General features: G+C 40.1%; 3 protein-coding genes, 3 long non-coding RNA genes and 1 other non-coding gene across 9 annotated transcripts in view; 2 read left to right on the top strand and 5 right to left on the bottom strand.

The window, feature by feature from the left end:
• Positions 1-2,233, bottom strand: part of LOC5515185 (conserved oligomeric Golgi complex subunit 5) — a 44,224-nt gene extending 41,991 nt beyond the window's left edge. For all 3 annotated transcript variants that reach the window (XM_048731989.1, XM_048731994.1, XM_048732000.1), the window contains exons 1-6: positions 2,121-2,233; positions 1,890-2,029; positions 1,289-1,346; positions 1,140-1,194; positions 423-492; positions 5-125 (exon numbers count right to left, since the gene is read on the bottom strand). In XM_048731989.1, coding sequence (XP_048587946.1) covers positions 5-125; positions 423-492; positions 1,140-1,194; positions 1,289-1,346; positions 1,890-2,029; positions 2,121-2,157 — 481 coding nt within the window. In that variant the 5' untranslated portion in view covers positions 2,158-2,233. The remainder of the gene's footprint in view (positions 1-4; positions 126-422; positions 493-1,139; positions 1,195-1,288; positions 1,347-1,889; positions 2,030-2,120) is intronic.
• A 115-nt stretch (positions 2,234-2,348) lies between these two features.
• On the top strand, positions 2,349-5,472 carry LOC5515190 (3-hydroxybutyrate dehydrogenase type 2). The gene is made up of 2 exons (XM_048732026.1): positions 2,349-2,872; positions 3,698-5,472. The coding sequence occupies exons 1-2, from the start codon at positions 2,473-2,475 to the stop codon at positions 4,063-4,065; spliced, it is 768 nt and encodes a 255-aa protein (XP_048587983.1). The 5' UTR covers positions 2,349-2,472; the 3' UTR covers positions 4,066-5,472.
• On the bottom strand, positions 4,331-11,082 carry LOC5515186 (carboxypeptidase B). Its single transcript, XM_032384859.2, has 10 exons — positions 10,987-11,082; positions 10,636-10,717; positions 9,915-10,124; positions 9,052-9,156; positions 8,775-8,879; positions 6,589-6,699; positions 6,111-6,216; positions 5,725-5,927; positions 5,121-5,205; positions 4,331-4,562 (listed from the first exon to the last, which is right to left on the bottom strand). The coding sequence occupies exons 1-10, from the start codon at positions 11,067-11,069 to the stop codon at positions 4,381-4,383; spliced, it is 1,272 nt and encodes a 423-aa protein (XP_032240750.1). The 5' UTR covers positions 11,070-11,082; the 3' UTR covers positions 4,331-4,380.
• Positions 11,083-16,465: 5,383 nt separating this feature from the next.
• LOC116619752 lies at positions 16,466-17,567 on the bottom strand. Its single transcript, XR_004296838.2, has 2 exons — positions 17,079-17,567; positions 16,466-16,830 (listed from the first exon to the last, which is right to left on the bottom strand). It is a non-coding gene; the product is annotated as an uncharacterized LOC116619752 (long non-coding RNA).
• Positions 17,568-17,833: 266 nt separating this feature from the next.
• On the bottom strand, positions 17,834-19,140 carry LOC116619751. Its single transcript, XR_004296837.2, has 2 exons — positions 18,698-19,140; positions 17,834-18,603 (listed from the first exon to the last, which is right to left on the bottom strand). It is a non-coding gene; the product is annotated as an uncharacterized LOC116619751 (long non-coding RNA).
• A 2,760-nt stretch (positions 19,141-21,900) lies between these two features.
• Positions 21,901-23,024, top strand: LOC5515193. The gene is made up of 3 exons (XR_004296830.2): positions 21,901-22,061; positions 22,165-22,246; positions 22,741-23,024. It is a non-coding gene; the product is annotated as an uncharacterized LOC5515193 (long non-coding RNA).
• Positions 23,025-23,401: 377 nt separating this feature from the next.
• Positions 23,402-23,474, bottom strand: Trnat-ugu. The gene has a single exon. It is a non-coding gene; the product is annotated as a tRNA-Thr (tRNA).
• Between the last annotated feature and the right edge of the window lie 118 nt (positions 23,475-23,592).

Genomic DNA, 23,592 nt, shown 5'->3' on the forward strand with positions numbered 1-23,592 from the left:
TCACCTAGTTCACTCAGACTCTGAGCAGCCTTGGTGACCTCCCTAGCCCCACCCTTTAGTTGTTCTTGTAGTCGTTTGGTCAAGTACATGATTCTGATGACTCGTCGCAAAACATCACAGGCAGCCTGGTAAGGCAAGAGAACACACCAATTTGGCCAGGCTTTACAATGGACTAAGAACAAAAATGTAGCTTACCCAAGCTCAAATGGAAATAATAATTTAAGGAAAAAAAAGCCTTTTTTTAACAAGGGAACTAAGGTTTCATTTTTTTCAAATTGCTAGATTAAAGTACAGGTCATTATAGTGGCGGCTAATTGGAAAAATTGGACAATGCTCAATAAGATAACAAGTTAATAAGACAAAATTAGTACGGCATGCCTAAAAAAATGTGTGTAAATATGTATATCTACTCTATGTAATACCTGTAGTCTTCTAAGTTGAGCTGTTCTGCTTTCAATTTTGTTGTATGGTTCAACTATTTGCTGTTGAATTCTTAAAAAAAAAGAAAAAAAAAGGTACTGGTGGGATAAGTTCTATTCCTTGATGATAATGTATTTATGTTCTACATAGTTTTTATGTAGTACAAATGTCTAAAGCATAAGCTACACACAGGCTTTTAGGGGGTATTACGTTGATACAAAAACCTTCTCATCATCAAATAATATTAGGTGGCCAAATCTGAACACAGGTCTGGCAGAGAATTGCATCTTATATAAAACCCTCTATCCTCAAAGAATGATCCATTTACAGATGCTTACTTTGAGCATATGAAAGCAAGGCTTTTGCAGGTGAGAGTCTCTTTGCAGCCAAAAATGGTTGAAAAAGGGGCAAGCCTTGCTTTCAAGCTCAAATTTAAGGATCTACAGTATCTGGAAAACATCATGGTACAAATATAGAATTTCCTGTTAAGTGACCTTGGGAGTTACGGTTATCAGTTTAAGCCTTGGATATTCGCTTCTAGTTTACAGTGTTTTTCAAATGTTTTTCATTAGCAGACCTTTCAGTTGGGTGAGGTGGTTCTTCTGAAACATCCAACCCCTCCCCCCACCTTCTAGGCATGTGTGATTATTCTAGAGCTTAACTAAATTGATCAACATTTTCTTTTACTTTCTTACCTTGTACCTACATAGAGTATTTACCTTTGTACTGATGCCATCAGAGAGTTAATCCTGCTCTGCATCATCTGTAATACACCTGGAAATAATCACATGACAAAGAGAGCATGAATATTGAACAAGAGGAAATGGGAAGGCCTCACATTCTTGAGAAAGAAGACCCTTTGAAATACCTTCTAATGTCTCTATCCCAGTAGCTTGCTGTAGAAGGTCCTCATGGTGACAAACCACCTGATAAAAATATGAATCTTTAGTATTTGTATTACCTAGCAGATTAACATCATGAGCTGTATACAGTTACTTAAACTTCCTTGTACAAGAAGCCATCTGATTTACAGTACTCAATAAGATAAGGGCTGTAGCAGGAATTGGGGCACTGGGGGCACATGCCCCACCCCCCCCCCCCAATATTGTCAAAAATTATAAAGAAATGACCAGTACAGCGTGGTCTAATATTTTTCTTAAATGTTTCTGTAATGTGCCTCTCCAATATTTCGAGGCCTGCTACGGCACTAAAGTACCATACATTCATTGATTTATTGATTCATTGAATATCAAGACCTGGACACCACCCCCTACCCCGACCACCCTTCACCCCCACTACCACCCCATGGACACAGTACACACAAACACAAAGCATCGGCAAGATGATGTGGCCACAGGCTACCCAGCATCTCTAACGCGTTTCAATAAAATAGTAACGTCTTTTAAAGCGTACATAAAAGTAACTTTTTCTATGAACCACGAGTAAACAAAAGGTCTTCTTATTAAAACCTGTGAATGCAGTTCTTTATCTAGAAGTGTTATCCCATCAGCCAGTTTGGAAAGAGAGTCGCTGATGGCTCTACTTTGGATGACGGAGTTCGCGTACGCTTTTGCATCAAAATCCTTCTCAATAAATTGTTTATAGGTCTCTAAAAGCAAAAAAAGGAAGCGTTAGTAACCGGGCAATCCCTATTGTATAGATAAATGATACATATATCGTTGATATCCGTGTATATTTACCGTCATTTTGAAGGAGACTAAGCAAGTCGGAATCCATCTTGGGGGAGACTATTAATGAATGATACCGCTGACCAGCAAATTGAACACAGCACGACAGCAAAGCTCGTGCTAAATGTTTTTTCTGTTTTGTTTACTTTTTATTTTATTCACTACTGTGAATTCTGCTATCTATTTTTCCATAGTGGAGAATTTCAAGTAATTCTTATTCATTCTAATTGAAAACTTTTTATAAACAACAGTGTGGGTTACCTGTGTTGACACAAACCGAGCTGTACTTTGAGCTGACACGACAAAAGCGCAGTCCCTGCAGTGCAGGTCAAAAATCGCTGAGAAAGATTACTGCGAAGTCGCCATGGCCAGCTCCTCAGATACAAAATCTCTCGGAGACCGTTTGAAAAACAAAGTTGTTGTCCTGAGCGCTGCGGCCCAGGGAATCGGTAAAGCTACGGCTTTGGCTTGTGCAAGAGAAGGCGCGAAAGTCATCGCTACTGACATAAACGCGGAAAAGCTCAAAGAACTTCACTCCGTCCCTGGCATAGAAACACGAGTTGTAGACGTAACCGATTACGAAGCCATTAAGAAGTTCGCCTCCGAGGTTGATCGAGTGGATGTTTTGTTTAACTGTGCTGGGCTAGTTCTCGGGGGAAATATAGAGGAATGTTCAGAGAAGCAATGGGATTTGACGATGGACCTCAACGTTAAGTCTATGTTTCGTATGACTAAGGAGTGCATTCCAAAAATGCGCCAACAAGGTGATTCACCCCCCCCCCCCCCCCCCCAGCATTTGATGAATATAGACTGAATAGTATAAATCAAGGTTCAGTACAGGGGCCGATTCAAAGCAAGGATTCAAGATTCGCGGGGGGGGGGGGGGGGGGGGGGGGGTGATCGAGTGGGACGGATCGATTGTGTGTTCCTTAAAATTTTGTTTGATATTTCCTCAACGCTTGCCTAACCCATTGATCCACTCATACAACACATAAGACACTCAGCAAACAGACAATAATCCTTCAACATGCAGTGGCTGGCAGACCATGTTGTTCCAGGAAAGGGGGAAGGGGGAAGGGGGGGTTAGGCTGATGCCCAATGTAGAAAGAACTGTATTGAAGCCAACTTCAACAAGGGTTTCATAAGTAGGGTCAATCATCTCTGTTCCCTTATTTTGCTTAAATTTCCGCACAAGTTATGTGAAGCTGCATGCACAAATTACAGTTAGGGAGAAAAATTCAACCAACATCTGTTGGTTTTTATTTGTTTACCAAAAGAATTTCAAGCTATAATTCATAGTCATAGGTAAGGGTTGATTTATAAGTTCATAAAGGAGAACAGAACAATGAAAGACAAAACGTCAACACTTAGGTTGCAACACATTGGCTAACCCGCACGTCTAAAAATAGCCTGATTCACAAAAATGCTGTGATACCTACATAAAACCAGAATGTGGGGAAGTTGATTGCCCCTACATACTCATGAGCCCCTGAATCAATCAAGTTTCTCACATGTAGTTCGCTATACAATAACAAAGTTACTTGTTCCTGAAATTCTAACCAAATAACCCTTATCTCTGTGTTGTTTAGGGTCTGGAAGTATAATCAATATGGCTTCAGTGGCCTCTTCCATCAAAGGTGCACCTAATAGATTTGCATACGGCACATCTAAGGCTGCGGTCATTGGTTTTACTAAAGCTATAGCAGCTGACTATATTACCAAAGGCATCCGCGTCAATGCAGTTTGTCCTGGCACCATCTACACAGAGTCGTTACAGTACAGAATAGACTCAACCCCTGATCCACAAAAAGCACTTGCTGATTTTCTAGCTCGTCAGCCTACCGGAAGGTTTGGCAAGCCTGAGGAAGTTGCAAATGTTGTAGTGTTTTTAGCTTCTGATGAGTCAAGCTTTATAACAGGTCAGTGTATTACAGTTGACGGAGGATGGTCAGTATAGAACTATGATAATTCTGTAGGCTTTATTGGGTATTTAGAAGGCAAAAAAGAAATAGAGAGTCAAACTATCAAAGAAAAGAAAGAACAAGTAAGCTATATGCTATAACAGGCTTTTTTAATTATTATTATATTACCTATTATTATATTCATTTATTATTATATTACTATTTTTTAGGGGGAAATGGGTTGTGAATTGACAAATATATGTGTGTCAGAAATTAGCACCTCTACAGTATGATGGTCGTGACAAACGAAGCAACACTTGATACTGTATTGTCATCTAATTTGAGACCTTCTTCTATGTATTACATCATGACTATATCTCCATAGCTTTTGCCATGGCTATGATTCCATTGAATGTCTCGAGTGCAGTCGGTAGGATCTGTCCGGGAGGTAGCAGGAAGCCATAACGTCCTGTGTCTCTTAGTTCCAGAGCAAATGAGTATTTGATATTCAGGTGCCCATATGTGTAGTCTTTGCTACTTCCAGAATTCTTATCTGAAAGAAAGGAATATCAAACATTATTTAGTTCTGCACTAAAATTTATGTCATAATTCAATTCCGTTAAAAAAGAAAAACAAATGAATTTAATTATAATTAAAGCTTGCAAAGAATATCAAATCTGTGATAATGTGGTTTTGAATAAGGTGGTTTAGTCAAGAGCAGGAGGTTGTCATGGAAACAAGCTTTCCTGATAAATATTTGCGCCAAAGGAACTTTCCATATTTTAGAAACTTTCTTTGGCTAAAAGAAAGAAATACAAGAGAAATTTAGAAAGGTTCTTTTTAGCACATTGGTCATCTTGCAGGGTTCTATCTTGTATAGCCTGCTAGCTGGCTCTTCATTGGGTTTATTTGGAAATGACTGTTCTCAGAGTATCAGGATTACTGTGTGGAATCTGGAATCACAAAAAGTAATTTCCAAGTAAACTCACTGGAGAGTCGGCTTGCAGGCTATATCTCATGCCACTATAAGAACAATTAGTTGGAGAAGAATAGATTACAAATTTTGTTTTTGAGAAATATCTAATTGTCCACATGGCATTATTAGACTAACAGATAATGTTAGATGATGAGCCATATCGGTATGCTGTGCCATACGTCTGGCGGATCGCATCTACACCAATTTTCGACACCCTCATCTGAAATAAAAAACATAAGTAACATTGTTATTGAGGGATTGCAGCATTTGTCCCACCTTTCTTTTTTTTCATAACAAAGGAGTTAGGACATTTTTTTTGTTGAACCCAAAGATTGTAGTTACACGAACCATGCCATATTATTCAAAATATTTTTATGGCTATTTTAATCTAAAAAGGTTATCCCCAAAGGGCATTATAGACCCATGTAAGTAGATATGAATAAATAAGACTTGAAAAAAAAATCAATAAAAACTGGTTAGGAATCAATGTTTACATTTCATGTTCAAGTCACAAAGATATTTTTGTAAATGCTAGTCCTACTGGATGTAATGATGAACTTTTGGGAAAGGCGATTTGGCCATTTGGTTCGGACCTTATCTGGCATATCCATACCTAAACTAGTCTAGCTTCCTTTTGCCTTTGCATAAACTTGTTTGGTGCTATGTGATGTAGTATGAAAAAACAACGTTTGCTCCAAATGGTAGCACAGGTTTAGTGATTCCACATTACAGGATTTACCAGTTCCTTGTGGTCCTTGGCATTTGCTGTGGTGTAACCCCAAGGGATCATCCAGAACTGACTGTAGGCGTGGATGTCCATGTACCCCTTGACACGGGGGCCAAGCCCTTTCAAGAATTTTGCCACGTTATCTACCTCCACCTCTGATTGAGCTGTTTTTCCACGGAACGTGTCACTGCATGGGTTAGAGCTTGCACCAGGTACTGCACAGAAACACCAAGTAGCTTAGCTTTTTTACTACAAAACTTTGTTGACTTTTCAGATTTTTTTTCATATTTCATTTTGCACTATAACATACAGTAAAACAAAGGCATGGCAGACTAGGGCTCGTTAAGGATCATGGTGATGCTGTAGTGGTGCCCCCCCCCCTAGGTGCTCCTACTCACATCCCCACTTGTAGCCCCAGTTGCGGTTGGGATCTGTCCCATAGCATGTTTTTTGGCCCCACCAGCTCTGGATGTTTGGCTTCCTTGTCTTCCTCCACATGCGGTTCTTGCAAAAGAACACAAGATAAGTCATCCTTTTTTGTGGGGGTTATTCTCAAAGCTATCTTAATATTTATGTTATTATATATATTTTTTACTTTGTCATGTGTATACGGCACATGTATAGTCTCACTTCTAGATGTTTATGCATATACCATATGACGTCACTCACTCATGCCCATATATATACCATATGACGTCACTCACTCATGCCCATGTATATACCATATTATGTCACTCACTGATGTCCATGCATATCCTGTATGATGTCACTCACCGATGTCCATGTATATACCATTTGACGTCACTCACCGATGTCCATGTATATACTGTATGTCACTCACTGATTTCCATGTATATACAGGATGACGTCACTCACCCCTGTCCATGTATATACATAACCGTCTGCATTAAGAACTGGCATGATGATAAAGTCCATCTTGTCCAAAACTTCTGTCACGCTCTTATCACTACGATACTTGGTGATGAACTAGAAAAGTAAATTAAGTAAAGGGCTATCAAAGATATCTTCCCATGGTGCCTTCATTTATAAGGCTGTAGAGTGGTCTGATTACTAAGGCTGTTATCGGATTCTTCCCATGTTGGCCACATGTCTAATGTTGTAGAGTGGTCTGATCACTGAGGCTGTTTTTGGATTCTTCCCATGTTGCTCACATGTCTAATGTCGTAGAGTGGTCTGATTACTAAGGGTGCTATCAGATTCTACCCATGTTGCTCACATGTCTAATGTCATAGAGTGGTCTGATCACTAAGGGTGTTATCAGATTCTACCCATGTTGCTCACATGTCTAATGTCGTAGAGTGGTCTGATCACTAAGGGTGTTATCAGATTCTACCCATGTTGCCCACATGTGTAATGTCGTAGAGTGGTCTGATCACTAAGGGTGCTATCAGATTCTACCCATGTTGCCCACATGTGTAATGTCGTAGAGTGGTCTGATCACTAAGGGTGTTATCAGATTCTACCCATGTTGTGCACATGTGTAATGTCGTAGAGTGGTCTGATTACTAAGGGTGTTATCGGATTCTACTCATGTTGCTCACATGTCTAATGTCGTAGAGTGGTCTGATCACTAAGGGTGTTATCAGATTCTACCCATGTTAGCCACATGTGTAATGTCGTAGAGTGGTCTGATCACTAAGGGTGTTATCAGATTCTACCCATGTTGCCCACATGTGTAATGTCGTAGAGTGGTCTGATTACTAAGGGTGTTATCGGATTCTACTCATGTTGCTCACATGTCTAATGTCGTAGAGTGGTCTGATCACTAAGGGTGTTATCAGATTCTACCCATGTTAGCCACATGTGTAATGTCGTAGAGTGGTCTGATCACTAAGGGTGCTATCAGATTCTACTCATGTTAGCCACATGTGTAATGTCGTAGAGTGGTCTGATCACTAAGGGTGCTATCAGATTCTACCCATGTTGCCCACATGTGTAATGTCGTAGAGTGGTCTGATCACTAAGGGTGCTATCAGATTCTACCCATGTTGCTCACATGTCTAATGTCGTAGAGTGGTCTGATTACTAAGGGTGTTATCAGATTCTACCCATGTTGCCCACATGTCTAATGTCGTAGAGTGGTCTGATCACTAAGGGTGTTATCAGATTCTACCCATGTTGCCCACATGTCTAATGTCGTAGAGTGGTCTGATCACTAAGGGTGTTATCAGATTCTACCCATGTTGCCCACATGTCTAATGTCGTAGAGTGGTCTGATCACAAAGGGTGCTATCAGATTCTACCCATGTTAGCCACATGTCTAATGTCGTAGAGTGGTCCGATTACTAAGGGTGTTATCGGATTCTACCCATGTTGTGCACATGTGTAATTTCGTAGAGTGGTCTGATTACTAAGGGTGTTATCAGATTCTACCCATGTTGCCCAATTGTCTAATGTCGTAGAGTGGTCTGATCACAAAGGGTGCTATCAGATTCTACCCATGTTGCCCACATGTCTAATGTCGTAGAGTGGTCTGATTACTAAGGGTGTTATCAGATTCTACCCATGTTGCCCACATGTCTAATGTCGTAGAGTGGTCTGATCACTAAGGGTGCTATCAGATTCTACCCATGTTGCCCACATGTCTAATGTCGTAGAGTGGTCTGATTACTAAGGGTGTTATCAGATTCGACCCATGTTGCCCACCTGTGTAATGTCGTAGAGTGGTCTGATTAATAAGGGTGTTACCGGATTCTACCCATGTTGCCCAAATGTCTAATGTCGTAGAGTGGTCTGATTACTAAGGGTGCTATCAGATTCTACCCATGTTGCCCACCTGTGTAATGTCGTAGAGTGGTCTGATTAATAAGGGTGCTATCAGATTCTACCCATGTTGCCCACATGTGTAATGTCGTAGAGTGGTCTGATTAATAAGGGTGTTATCGGATTCTACCCATGTTAGCCACATGTCTAATGTCGTAGAGTGGTCCGATCAGTAAGAGTGTTATCAGATTCTACCCATGTTGCCCACACGTCTAAGGTCTTAGAGTGGTCCGTTTAGCGAGGTCGATTTTGCTCATCCTTCCCTAGATCCCGCATACCTGTGTAATGATGTACATACAAGTTGCTGGGGTAATCCATTCCCGTGCATGGATCCCGCAGTTCATGAAGAACACAGGTTTTTCTGGGAGGCTCCTGCCTTTTATCTGAAATACAAGGTTAGCTTCGGGTTAAGTACGCCACAAAACACCATTTTTTCATGCTTTCATGTTATATACATGTTTTCGACCCTTCCCCTTTTTTCCTAAAACGGATGCTTTATTTTACTCGTTATTGTCTGAGGGAGTAAAATGGTGGCGTGGCTTCTTCTTTCCTCACCTCCATGTAATATTGTTGACGTCCCTCGTAAGTTGATCCTACAGTGTTCATCGTTACTTGCGCTAAAGTTTGTACGCCAGCCAAGCGACGCATCTCATCCTCGATCTGAATAGCCAAGCCTAATGTTAGCTACGGAATGTGCCTATTCAACACGTAAACTAAAACAATGCAATTATTTCTATAGACAGGTTTTTCTTATTAGAAAAGAAAACGAAAGATACAGGTGCCATATCACCGATCTATTTCTCGCAGCCTGTCTTAAGGCGAACGAGATTGACGTCAAGCCCGTACCCAGGATTTTCCTTGGGGGGGGGGGGGGGTACGAAATCCGAAAAAGTGGGCCTAATTTTTCCGGTGTGGGGGTGCTGAAGTTTCTGATTAAAATCTCCCCCCCCCCCCCTCTCACCACCAAAAAAGGATTTTCTATGCCATCTTTATGCCACGTTTATTGTCTGGTTATCGGATTTGGCCACAAGTTTGACTTATAGATTTATGACATAGCAGATTGATCTGGACCGCCTTTTTTAATCTAATTTGCTTATGCTTTATAGTTTTGTCTACAAAAAGCACGTTTGTTGCGAACCGGAAGTGGACTCTTCGCCGTTGTGGGGGGCACCCCCTTGGTACATATTTACATACTCTGAGAACTCAGTAATATTTCGTTCCTACCGTAAATTATTTTTACATGATAACTACCTGATCAAGAGGTGGTTTCTTTTATCAAGGGGCTGATAGCCGGAAAAGAACCCTCCGGATCTGACCTACCTTATCAAGGGGCTGATAGCCGGAAAAGAACCCTCCGGATCTGACCTACCTTATCAAGGGGCTTATAGCCGGAAAAGAACCCTCCGGATCTGACCTACCTTATCAAGGGGCTTATAGCCGGAAAAGAACCCTTCGGATCTGCCCAAGGTCAACTTCTCGTTATCTACTTCACTCTGCAGGTCGATGATCTGGATGGCGAATTTCAGACCGTTTTTGTCCAAGTGACGCGCGACGTCTCCATAGTAACGGGCGGGAACGTGGATGTCTGCCGCCATGCCAGGCGCATGCGCCTCCTTCCAGAAACTCACCTGGAGAAATTAATCAATCACCTGACCTCTCAATGGCACCATCATCAAGACGAAGCAAAATGGTGGAACGATCAACCTATCACGTGACCTCTACATCAAGACGAGGCAAAATGGTGTAATAATAAATAAGATTTTTAGATTCCCCTTGCTTAGAATGGTATAAAGCGTGTTGTGCATTACATATATGAACACAATAAATTTAGATACTGTAAGTTTTGGTAAAGGTCAAAGCTTTTCACTGACGGAAGCTAGAATACGTTTTGTCGCTTGGAACTTATAAGGGTTAGTTCGCAGTAGTTCAATATTGCTGTCCTCGGTGGCGGACTAAACTACTTAACTAAACTACTACTAAAACAAACATGAAGGGAGGTAAATTTGTGGGTCCTAGCTCCCAATTTCTCGCTCTACAATTTTATTTCACAAGAAATTTGGGCCTCTCCTTGGAGCCGCGCCACTGGTTCCTTGTTCTTGTAGCATACCTCAACTGTAGGATCATGTTCTTGTAGCATACCTCAACTGTAGGATCATGCTCTAGATCTGCCAATATCCGGACTTCGTCGTCAGTTTTTGGAATGACCCGAATGACTTTATCTCTGTGCAGCAAGAAAAATATATTTAAAGCATATTTCAGTCCAAAATATCACAGTAAATAAGTAAAAAATTAAGAGGTCTATGCAGCAGGCTTGAGCGTTTTTTATTCCAAAGCATCTGAGAACCCCTTAAGTAAGGAGTATTTCTGCTTCCCTGTTTGCACTTTTTGGAATATAATTGATGCTGTCGTCTTAAATGACTGGGGCGTAGCCGCATTACCAAATCTTGTAACTGATACTTATGCCGGTAAAGTTTATAAGGTTTAACTAACCCTCGGAAGGTTTTTTCGGATTCCCCAAAGGCTAGCGCCGCAAAGGAAGCGACTACCAGCAGTACCTTGAGTCTCGACATCATGTGTATTGCTGACTTCTCTAGAGTTGAATGCGCTATATGCTAGGCACCTCGTTAGCACAGATGATGCAGTCAGTGTGAACAGCGGCTCCCTGCTCCAGACATCTGACAAGATGTTCAAACAATATTGTAGATCACTGACATGATTGACGTGCCTTGTATTGTTTGGAAGCTGTCATTGGTTTTATGTATGTCAGTCACACAGGCAGGTGCACTTAAAAGGTTTCTGGTCGTTGCTCGTTCTTATTTTTTTTTTTTAGTATATTGACCACTGCTTATGGTCTCACTTTTCTGTAAATCAGGACAATCAAGGGAGAATTAGAGTATTCTAAGAACTCTTGCCAACGATTCCGAAAACGCCAAAAAAGTTTTTCACTTCCGTCAGTCAAGGTTTCAGTTTAAAGGAAAACACTTTTTACACTTTAATTGGTCAACGCACTGCTGGCAGATTCTATGACTACAGGCCATTGATGAGAACAGTATAGTTCATGTATACACTATGGTGTATATGTTACCCTTGGAATTAAGCACTTGCCCACCCCCCCATAGAAAAATATTCTTCTTCTTCTACACACACTGCATTATGGGTAATACAATATTTTTCTATGGGGGGGTGGGCAAGTGCTTAATTCCAAGGGTAACATATAGTTGCTTTGGCTGATAGGAAAAACTATATTCCTAAGGGTGAGGGGTGCGCCTGTATTCTGAATAAAAAATTGCCTCATAGCGTCAATGTAGTCGACCCGTAGTGCAATAAAACCACGCTACAGGAAACCCTATGGCTGTTACTTTTGCTACATCTACTACAGTGTTAAGTCTTTTAAAAGCGAACCGCAGAACCAAAAGCAAACCCCAAAAATGGATTAATTTTGTAAAATCTGGATCAAATTAAGATCAAATCTCTTTAGTAAGACTGACGTATCTTAATTTCTAATCCAATAATTATAAAGCATATCTATCATTTAAGATGTATTATAATCGTCTTTAATAAACCGCAGCATGTCGATATTGGTCAAAATATGGGAGTTATTAGGTTTTTTAGCAACTAATTTAGCAATTGGTAATTAGGTTACAGTACCATTATATGGTCCAGTGAAAAACCTTTTGCTGATTCATTGTTTTTATTCCCATATATGGTCAGCACAAGGGATGGGGGGGGGGGGGGGGGGTACTTTGATACATTTACTACCATGGTACGCCTATCAAGCGACCAACCTCGGAACAATGAAAGATGATCGCTTAGATAGAGATTAGCTAGATGATCGCTTACATAGAGATTAGCTGCTTTATAGCCAAATTAAAAAGAGATTATTGGAATATTTTTCGAATATGTAAATTAAAACACCCTTTTAAGCAGACAAGCAGAGTGCTTTCATCACGACCGATCTGCAGTCATGTGGGAAAGTAAGAGCTCCTTCAAGGCTCTGTGTACCCAGGAACTACAATCGCTCAATATTGCCCAAACGGATTCAAACTTATTCACAGCGATGTACATAACAACTCCACAAACAGGTAAGAAAAGTTTGAAGGTATTTTATTATAATTTTTCGTCCCATTTTTTTTTTCATTGTAATGACCATATATTTACAGTAACTATGAATGAAACATTATTAAAATACAAATTTGTTTTAGAGAAAGCATATACACCTTTGTTGTATTCAGCCAAAGAAAGCTCAGTGGTTGTCTTCATATTTACGTTAAGGACAGGGGTATAGATTATTTTGATTAGACATGACCGGAGAGCCAACTTGTACAATTATTATTTAGATTTCGAATCCTCTTGAAAATTCAATGACTTCGCTTAAAAATCGGCAAATAAGAAATTCGGTGCTACCCCGTTTTAGTGGAGCTTAGGGGACCCTACAATATAGTTACTTACCACAGAGGCGGATCCAGGATTTCAAAATAGGGGGTGGATAATGGCCGGATTGACAGTCTATAACTGATCAAGTGGTTCTTGGTAGGTCACTACATAGATCATGCATACTTCACACTGAATAGAATCTGTCGCGTTAGCAAAGTCAAGCAGGCGAAGGCACATGGACAGTAACTCCCGTCCATCAGGCATTTATTATCTTAAAAAAAGTGACTTTTCCCTTTTTTTACTCAAAAAGGGGGATGGATATCCACCCATTCACCCGCTTGTACCCGCCCCTGCACAAAGTTCGAACTCTTTTCTAGCTATAGAAAAATACAAGAAACCATCATCTTGTGCTCGCATCAGCACAATGACGAGGGAATAAAAGTGGGACCGCAAAGCACTGTTGGAAAGCTAGGATACCCGCTGACTAGGTGCAGCGGTGTTTCACTTTGACGGGCTGTATATAAAACTCAGAGTGGGGGATAGGGGATCTGTTTTTAGTCTGTTTTTTGTAAATTCAGCTCAAAAATAAACAAACACCTACTATCCAACTTTTTTTCTTCTTTCAGTATATCATTTTTCCGTATATATTTAACTATTCGAGCAAATAAAAAAATGGGGCAAATCGACTTTTTTCTGTCAAAGCGATTTTAAGTAAAAAAAGCGTTCCTTTTGCTGTTTTTTTTTTTTGTACAACTGTGGCGCGCGCGCGCGCACTTAATACCGGAAAATTCGAACAAACAGAGCGCGCCAAAATGCTAAGACTGCAGCGGTATTCTTGGGTTTCAGTCACATGACTTTTGGCGTGTGAATTTACTTCCGGTGATGAAGCGGTGGTCATAATCAAAAACAGCAAAGCGCGACAATGGCAGCTGTAGGCGAAAACCGGGTTTCTCCCGTATTTTCCAATTATTTTCGCTCTTTAAGTCTAGATATTCGATAGCATTACTTTCAAAAGATGTGTTATTGTAACGGAGTTGACCCCTGCATCTAGATTTTCAACTTTTATCCCTTCACTCGTCTTTCGCTTGCAGTCCTTTTTATTCTTTAAACGAGACGAAAGCTTACAAAAACATGCAGTCCTACAACTTTTCGTTTGTGGATGATTGAAACCCTCGGTATTAAACGGATGAAAAATGATTGGCAGGGGAAAAATGGCAGCTTCACACTTAAATAACTTGCAAGGACCCGCATTATTATTGAAGAAAAAGCTTTATAAGGCTATTTAGTATCCTGAAGCCAGTCGCTTCTCTACATCAGGTACAAGGTTATTTGAAATCCCTAGATTTAATTGTATTACATATCTTACTCAATGGGCTTATTTTGTCAGTTCATTTGCTGTCTCGATTTTAACATGTACACTTCGAAAATTTTTATCAATCATAGTCATCTCTGCCTTTCAATTGAGGCACTGTTATTACTGTAAGTAAAGTCCATTTTTTCAGAATACATGCAAATTTCACCTTCTGTCATCAAAATAAATTATTGATTATTACAATATTCATAATGAATCACACATATTTATTATATATCATATCCAGTGCAGTCATGAATATTTGGGGTATTCCATTGTCTTTTTTTTACTGGCTGAAATTATATTGCTTTCAAAATTATTAAAGGGTGATAGGGTTACATGTCCCACCACCCCCTACTATGGTGCTGTATAATTCCACTATTTGGTAAATTTGACAGTATTGCAGAATTCTAGTAAAAGGGTAACCTTCTATATTTTTACATTGTTGTCTTTTTGATGTGGAAATGGTATTAATCATGATATACAGACATGTACCCAGGATTGGCTGAGGGGGGATGTGCAGTCATAGGTATATTGAAAAAGGATAGTTAAAAATAAGAAATCACCCATTTTTTTGTGGCAAAAGGGGGTGAGCATGCATTCTGTGCACCCTCCTGTGTACTCACCTGATACACATGCAAGAGAAAGTTCATGAGTGAAGCATATGAGAATTTCTCAGTTTGCAGCACTGGTCAACACCTCAGTGCCAAGTGACACATCTTGGAGCCTCTCCTGATGGAATTATTATGATCCTGTCTGCTAACAGATGATGATGATGACATAAAACTCAGTAGGGATCATATCTACTTCTACCAAAATCCAAGCTCAGCTACTTATTGCAGAGATGAGTTTTGCAATATTGTCATAACGTAATAATGCAATATTCTGTAAGGACAGTATTATTCCTTAGACTAATATTTGTTTTAGAAACTGCATATTACCATGGCAAGTATCAATGCAAATTAACATCAAATGTGATTAGTGTTATTCCAGAGCACTTTATTCAATTTGTCCATTATCAACAAAGCATTCAAGCATTCAAGAGCTGTATACTAGTCATGATGTACATAGAGATTAGAAATTAGATATAGTAAATATTCATCAAAATCATATGACTTACATATATTAAGTGTGTATAAAACTTGTCTGTTGGGACAAACCCTGTAAGATTTGTACAGGGCACAACAAACAATGGCTGCAACTCCAGATCCAAATGCAAGTCAGAAATCCAAGGGCAGTGTTGGTCTTTTCATATCCCTTTGAGGCTACTCAATAAGAAATTGCATTTTTTTATGCACCACATCCAAGCCTCATATGCTAAATTCAGTTAATTTAGGAGAGTTTAAACGAAGTCGCATTAGGACTAGTAATATTAGCTGCTAGAACTTACCCAAACAGGTGTATAGCCAGGATTTTTAGTGTTGGGGGGGGGGGGGGGGGTGCCTATCAATAAAGTGTAAACAATTTCTCTTGGGTAAGGCTTCCTAGCTTACGGTGTTTCTCAAGTTTATCTCAAGGGTCGTTTCTCTCATGGAAAACTCTTATCACAATTCTCACGGGAAAATCTTATCACAATTCATTATTTTGAGTTCCTAATCCATTGGACAAAGTGTCATTACCAGTCATGTCTCAGGCCCGTAGCCATTGTTTTAAGCGGGGTGGTTCGTTTATCGATTTCAGCGGATCAATTTTCCGGTATTCTCCTCTCCTCGCCTTATTGCATTAAGCAATCAATCTTGTATTTAAAATGTTATTAATAGGGTACTTTTTAACATAAAGCGATAATAATAAGGATAAATATTATAAAAAGATTTCTATAGTCATTTTAAAAACATATTGATGTGCACGGTATATCTTCGGCCAAACGTAATATATTTTTGTTTGCTATGAGCAGACCTTCAAGCCGGGTGGGGGGGTTCGTCCGAACCCCCCCTGGCTACGGGCCTGTGTCTGTCTGGAAGGATACTTTTATTACCATGAAGGAAGCCCATGCTGTCAAAGTGAGTGGATTTAAGTGTATGAGTAAATTACAAAAACGTGATCATTTCGGTATATAAAAGGGAAATAATGTAAACAACCTTTTCTTATTTCATCGACATCATGTTCAACGCCCGGATATGTTTGTAGTCTCATTCTGACTTTAGCTTTCTTACAGTATAAAAATACAATTCGTTGCGGGCTTCAAACTCGCTGTACTGACATTCTATCGGCAAAAGCGAAATAAAGGGAGACTTAAACACAGTATTACAAAGTCTATAGTTTTAATTTTTCACGAAAAAGTTTTTTTTTCGCTTTAATAGTTATAAGTCCCTCCATACATTCCTTAACACTGACAGTGGCCTTGGGCTAAGGGTGACAAAGCGGGAATATAAAAATTCACAGCGTAATTCACATTTCAGAATTACTTACAACATTAAAGACGACGTTGGGATGGTTTTCATGCCTCTCAAAAACTAATTACTGAAACTCTTGCGATTTTCGACTCGGCTCCTTTTCATTTGGAGAGACGAATTTCGCAGCTTTTCACGCCGTTGTTTTGAATTTTGCATATGTCGTAATGGCGGTCGGCCACGCTTTTTGAACGCTCCCGCCTTCCCGACGCAAAATGGCTTCAAAAGAAGAGATGAGAGAAATTTTGAGAGATGCAATACGGCCACTAGAGCTAAAGGTCGACGACCTAAAATCTTCAGTGGAACACCTAAATAAGAAATATGACGGCATTCTGTCCCAAATGGAAAAGATAAACCAAATGGTTCAGTCACATGGAAACTCAATCAGAAAGTTAGAGAAATAATTAAATGAAGAGAAACAGAGAAGTAATGAAACTCTGGAGAAAGCAGAAGAACCCGCCAAATACCTGAGGAGACTGTCTTGAAATATCAGGCGTCCCTCCTAACAGGAAGTACTCCTCAAAAGACGTAGTTAATGGCGATCGGAGACGCCATTGAAGTGCCACTTAAGGAGGAAGATATTTCAACCTCACATCCGCTTCCTTCTTACAACCCCAACGCCCCACCAAAGACCATTGTCAAGTTCGTCAGACGCGACACTAGAAATGCTTTCTACTCCAATCGTCGAAAGCTGGCAGGAATGAAAGTTAGTTTCTAATCTATATTAATGATATGCCTAGCTGCACCGATGCTTTGACTTTTCGAATTTTTGCTGACTACACTAACGTGTTTGCGTCTGCAAGTGATCTCAAAACCTTAGAAAAGCTCATGAACAGAGAATTAGGAAAAGTCAAGGATTGGTGCGACATTAATAAACTATCCATCAACTTAACTAAAACTAATTTTATGATAATCAAATCAGTTAGGAAAAAAGATGACGAGGTAGATATAAAAATCGGTAGTTAACCTCTAGAGCGTAAGAAATATATTAAATATTTACGAGTGCTACTAGATGAGACAGTTTCCTTCAAGCACCATATCTCCTACGTATGTACACGAATCTCTAGAAATAACGGTATCCTCTCGAAACTCAGACACTTTTTACCTCTCATGCAAATGAAACAAATTTACTATAGTTTCATCTTTCCATATATATCCTATGCAATTTTAGCCTGGGTCAGTGCTTATCAAACACACATTAAAAAAGTACAAACTAAGCAAAACCACTCAATAAGACTTATTTTCTTTGCAAAGACTTTTGGTACTGATACAGATAGTGCATTGCCCCTGCTCAACCTATTAGATGTTCTTACAGTAAACCATGTCTTTAAATTCCAAGCACTGAAATTCATTCACCTCTGGCATAAGGGACTTCTGCCTTATTCCTTCTCTAATTATTTTAATTATGCAAGCGGAATCCATGGTTACAATACAAGATATGCCTCTAGGAAAAATTTATACAAAAGTAAAGTACGAACAAAATCCGGTAAACAAACTTTAAAATATATTGCAACAGATCTTTGGGTTGATCTCCCCACTGAGTTGAAAGAGCTTAATCTGTACACATTTCAAAGTGCTTTAAAGCGTCATTTACTGGATGAACAATACTAGGTCACGACTTTTTCACTCTAGAACTCTCCTAATCCCTTACTCATTTCTCCTCTCCTCACAGTTCTATCAACAAAAAATATTTAACTGGAATCCGGCTCGAAAACTACTTGTTATTCCGGATTCCAGACTCAATGTACTATTCTTATTTTCCCTTTAATTATAAACTCAATCTATGTAAAGTACAATAGTGAATAAAGTTATTATAAAATTCCTGTAAATTCTTTCGCCTTTTCGTGGTGCAGGGCTCCGTAAATATCGAAAGAGCGGAGCTGTAGATTGACTTTGATAATTTCGAAGTTAAAATTAACGTTATAACGCTATATCCAAGGCAATAACGGCAAGCTTCTTGGGAGCAACGGCAAGCTTCTTGGGAGCAGTTTTCTACGACAACAACGAAAAAAATTGTGATTGAAAATTTAATTCAAAAACCGCGCGCTTGTTTGAAATGACGCTTTTAGGGGGCGTCCACACTAACCTGGATTCAAAAGTACCCGGATTCGTTTCGCCGAAAACGCATCACTTGATTCGCGTCCACACTATCGTTTTCGCATCGTGTTCGCCTGGATCCAGCCGTCCACACTAACACGGATTCAAACGTTTGAAAACGCTGACTGGCACAGGGTGACGTCATTATGATATGCGCATGCTCAAAGCAGCGCGCGCCTGCGATATGACGCCATCGTTTTCATTTTGATACGGATTCGGCCGTCCGGCACTACGGACCAAAGTAATACGGATTCACTTTGATTCACTTTCGACGGCGTTTACAAAATTATCTCGATTTGCTGGATCCAGCGCATGTTAGTGTGGAAGGAAGGCCTAAACGTATCAAAAAGTATACGGATTCAAACGAATCCGTGTTAGTGTGGACGTAAGGCCTAAACGTATCAAAAAGTATACGGATTCAAACGAATCCGTGTTAGTGTGGACGGAAGGCCTAAACGTATCAAAAAGTATACGGATTCAAACGAATCCGTGTTAGTGTGGACGGAAGGCCTAAAGGTATCAAGAAGTATACGGATTTAAACGAATCCGTGTTAGTGTGGACGTAAGGCCTAAACGTATTAAAAAGTACACGGATTCAAACGAATCCGTGTTAGTGTGGACGTAAGGCCTAAACGTATCAAAAAGTATACGGATTCAAACGGATCCGTGTTGGTGTGGACGGCCCCTAAGACCCGGTCCCCACGTATCCGTTTTCGTTTGAAAACGCAACCTTTTTGTTACGGATACGGGTATCGTCCACACGGAAACGCTAAAACGATGATCGAAAACGGAACAATTTGAAAACGATCTTCAGAGTGGAACAATTTGAAAACGATAACCTTTGGTGCCGTGGTGACGGACGAAAACGGAACCTTTCGAAAACGATGACGTGATAACTCAGGTCCAGTCCAGGGGGCTCGCTTCTCAAAACACCCGAGAATTCTCGGACCCGAAAACGATTGATTCCTTAAATTTGAAAAGCTGGCTAATTTCTATAAAATTTATGGTATCTAAATGTGTTGCAATATCGTCAAATATCGCATTTTACCACAAAGATTCATGTAAAGGATGATTCCCTTAATAGATTTATATATTTTGATCTTTCCCGAACTTCTCGGGCCCGAAATTCACATGGCTTAAATATTAAGAAAGTTCTCGGGACCTCGCAGTCACCCGAGACTTTTCGGGTAACTTTCTGGTTTCAGCAAAACTTCGAAAATAGCCCTATTGAGCGAAATCATTTGGAATATGAACCAAAAGGAAGTTCAAACTGTTCTAAAACATGAAAGCGGTTCTCAAAAAGTATAACATTCGAAATTTTGGGCAAAAATGCAAAATAAAGTTTTCGGGCCCGAGAATTCTCGGGTGTTTCGAGAAACGGGCGCCAGGTGGCGCGCGAGTACGCATGCGCTGTAGAGCTTGTTATCGTTTTCGTATCGTTTTTGCGTTTTCATGGGGACGGGTCGTATCAAAATAAAAACGCTTCGTGTGGACGCGGATCTTTTTGAAAACGGAACAAAAAGGTTGCGTTTTCAAACGAAAACGGATACGTGGGGACAGGGTCTTAGTCTTTAGCGCGGGTGAAAATAACGAAACCACGAACGCGGTCCCCTTTTTCGCAAGCTCTCGCGAATGTCGTCGCCATTCAAAGCTAGACTTCATTTTGAACCTTATTTTACGACTTCAAAATGCTTCACGTTAATTTACGGGAGGTCAAGAGCTCCAGTAAAATATCGGGTGATTTTACGTGAATTTTTACCAATCCGATAATAACGGGAGTTTTGAGAAACACCACAGATTTATCGGGAGGACCTGCGGTAAAAATGCGCGCGCCTGGTCCAAGTCGTCATTTTCGCTAGACTTTGTCGAGCGCAGAGCATAAAAAGAAGCAAAAGGGATATGAGTAAGCTCGTCTTAAAAACATCAATAGTGCAAAGATAACTATCTTTTTAATCTTCTCTGGTGACTGGACAGTTAAGAAATAGAGAATGGAGCGATTTTGATGCAAAAAATGTTCAGGTTTCGTAATTTCACGCGCGCGCTAAAAAACAGCGTCATTTCAAACGAGCGCACGCTGCTTTTGAATTTTATTTTCAATCACAATTTTTGTCCTTGTTGCCGTAGAAAATCACTCCCAAAAAGCTCGCCGTTATTGCCATGTGTATAAAGAACATTATATTCAACTTCGAAATTATCAAAGTTAATCTACGGCTCTGCTTTTTCGATATTTACGGAGCTCTGCACTTGACGTGGTCGAGCGGGAATGACGACTTGGACCAGGTCCGCGCCTATTATACCGCGGGTCCTTGTTTAACGGGTAGGTTAGCGGGCCCGATAAGTTACCGGGCGTTTTGAGAAACGGGCCCCTGGACTCTCTCTACGGAGCTCTGCGCTGAGTCAAGTCAAATGACGAATGACAGCTTTCCTAAGGTAAGTCCCTTTTATAGTGAGCGTTCGTGAACCTCCACGTTGCTCCTTAATATATATATTTTTATACGAAATTTGGAGATTAATAGTGGTAATGGTGAAAGGATAATATACATACAAACTAAAACTGAATACATATGTAGAGCTTATTTGGCTGATGTTAAAATGTATCGCGCCAGCGTATTATTGGAAAAATAAAATAAAGGGCTATTGAAAGTCGACTTAGTCCCTGACGGTATGCGACGTCACATCGTCAATCACAGAACAAAAAGCACCACAGGAAACCCGAAAAAAATGGCCAGGGACTAGGCTAATAGAGAGAAACAATACGGTCAAAAGATTTTAAAATCCTCTTCAAAAAGATTGTGCACAACTTTGGGTTTTAATCCTGAAGCATATTAATGCATTAAAATCGTCTTTTATAAGCCACACCATGTCGATATTAGAGGATAAAGCCCATGGACATGTCTATTGTCTATGTGGTCCAAATATGTAAGGTATTTAGAATAAGTGATCACGGGTTATTAGGGCTTGAGCAATTTCGATGGTTAGTTCCGCCACGTTACAAAGAGTAACAGAATCATCACATGTTACGGTAAATAAACTTTTGTTGATCCATGGATGTTTTTATTCCCATATATGGTCACGATAAAGATTCCTTTTTACTCCTGATGCAGTAAGTCTAAATTAAGCGGTTTTTTAAACAAACAGAAAGAGTGATTTCCGCTCTGCAATCACGTGAAATGCTGAAAGTAAAAAGCTTTCGAGGCTTGGTTGGTAAACACCACGAGCCATAATGTAGCATTGTTTTCGGTTTCGAGGCTTGCCCGGGCATATATATAGTGTCTTTTTCGATTCTCAGTTGTCAGTGCACTCAGCTTTTGCACAGATTTCAAGCCCGGCTTTGGAATCCAGTTGAGAATTTGGTGAGATATAAAGACATTTCTTCAAAATTATTCAAGACTATCAACAATTAAGTCACAGTGAACTCAATGTACGTCTTCTTTCTTCTAATATATTTTTTTTCAGTATTGAGCAATGGCCTCCAAGATATTCATGTTGCTTGCTATCATGGTTCTTGCATTCGCCGCTTTGACATCTCCTGGCGAGGGTAAGCCTGTGGGAGTTATTTGGGGGACTGGGAATGAGGGTTGGGAAGCAACCCTCACGTTTCCATCGCCAACAACGCGACCACAACATACACAAAGCGGTGTTCCCTTTTAGTCCTGAACTGGATATAAACGAGCATTGAGAACCACACTTTTTGCCTCTATAGTTGCCCCTTGCCTCAAGGAAAACCATACCGCCGTCAATTCTTTTAAACTTCTTGTCTAAATGAGGGCTTTATCAAAGATTGAAATCAATGTTTTCTTAGGAAAAGGCAGGAAAATATCGTAGACATAAGAATCAGTCTGAAAGAATAGATGATATAGAGATGTTCAATGCTTTTTGACATACCACAAATAAGTACATAGAGTAATGGATAGTGTGGGACGATAAATTAAATCTTATCTGCGGCCATACCTTCGTTATGATTTATAATGAATCGAGGAAGACAAACTTCGAAAAGAAATGATAAAAAGATTATGTTTTACTTGTCGTTAGGTGCTTCGGTATCCTTCAAGCTCACTGAAGATGTGTCTGATCCGTCAGCAAGTGGCTGTTTTGGTTTGTGCCCCAGTTTCTGTACCGGAGGTTGCCATTGCTACTGCGTCCCCAACAGAGGCGGGGCGATGTGCCACTGGGTGTGTAACTTTGGACGCCGATAGTTTGCAGCAGAAATAGATAATACCAGAAAATTTGATTCAAAGAAAAGCTACGCATGTATTGTAAGGATAAAAACTAAACAAGATAAGAATACATAAATAAATAGTAATTTTTATATTCAATCTATGTGTTGTTCTTCAGTCAAACAACTAATCAGCCAGTAACAATCAATAAGGGTATAGCGCCTAAATTTGTTGTTGTTGTTGTTATTCAAATAACCTTCACGTTCTGGCTTTAGAAAAAGATACAAGCACAGCACACACACTAAGAGCCTACGACTCGCTTGTTTAGGTGCAAAACCGAAATGTCTACGACTCGCTTGATTGGGTGCAAAACCGAAATGTCTACGACTTGCTTGATTGGGTGCAAAACCGAGATGTCTACGACTCGCTTGATTGGGTGCAAAACCGAAATGTCTACGACTCGCTTGATTGGGTGCAAAACCGAAATGTCTACGACCCGCTTGATTGGGTGCAAAACCGAAAAGAAAAACACAAGCAGCCCCTGCAGAGATTTGAACTTTGGACCCCTGGTTTACAAGACCAGTACTCTAACCACTGAGCTACAGAGGCAAAGATTAAATGATAAAGCGGAAAAACTATTCTTTTAAATCCAATTCAACTCTCCTAAGCTCCTCGGGTTGCCAGGGTAAAGAGTAAGTCCGTCCCGGTCCCACCAACGGCCATACAC

This window comes from Nematostella vectensis, chromosome 1 (assembly GCF_932526225.1).
Source record: "Nematostella vectensis chromosome 1, jaNemVect1.1, whole genome shotgun sequence".
Lineage (NCBI taxonomy): Eukaryota > Metazoa > Cnidaria > Anthozoa > Actiniaria > Edwardsiidae > Nematostella > Nematostella vectensis.

Coding starts and splice junctions, on each gene's coding strand:
- LOC5515190 (XM_048732026.1), top strand. CDS start 2,473: ATGGCCAGCTCCTCAGATACAAAATCTCTCGGAGACCGTTTGAAAAAC. Junction 2,873..3,697: donor TCCAAAAATGCGCCAACAAG/GTGATTCACCCC, acceptor TGTGTTGTTTAG/GGTCTGGAAGTATAATCAAT.
- LOC5515186 (XM_032384859.2), bottom strand. CDS start 11,069: ATGATGTCGAGACTCAAGGTACTGCTGGTAGTCGCTTCCTTTGCGGCG. Junction 10,718..10,986: donor TCCGAAAAAACCTTCCGAGG/GTTAGTTAAACC, acceptor CTTGCTGCACAG/AGATAAAGTCATTCGGGTCA. Junction 8,880..9,051: donor GTCAACAATATTACATGGAG/GTGAGGAAAGAA, acceptor CTTGTATTTCAG/ATAAAAGGCAGGAGCCTCCC.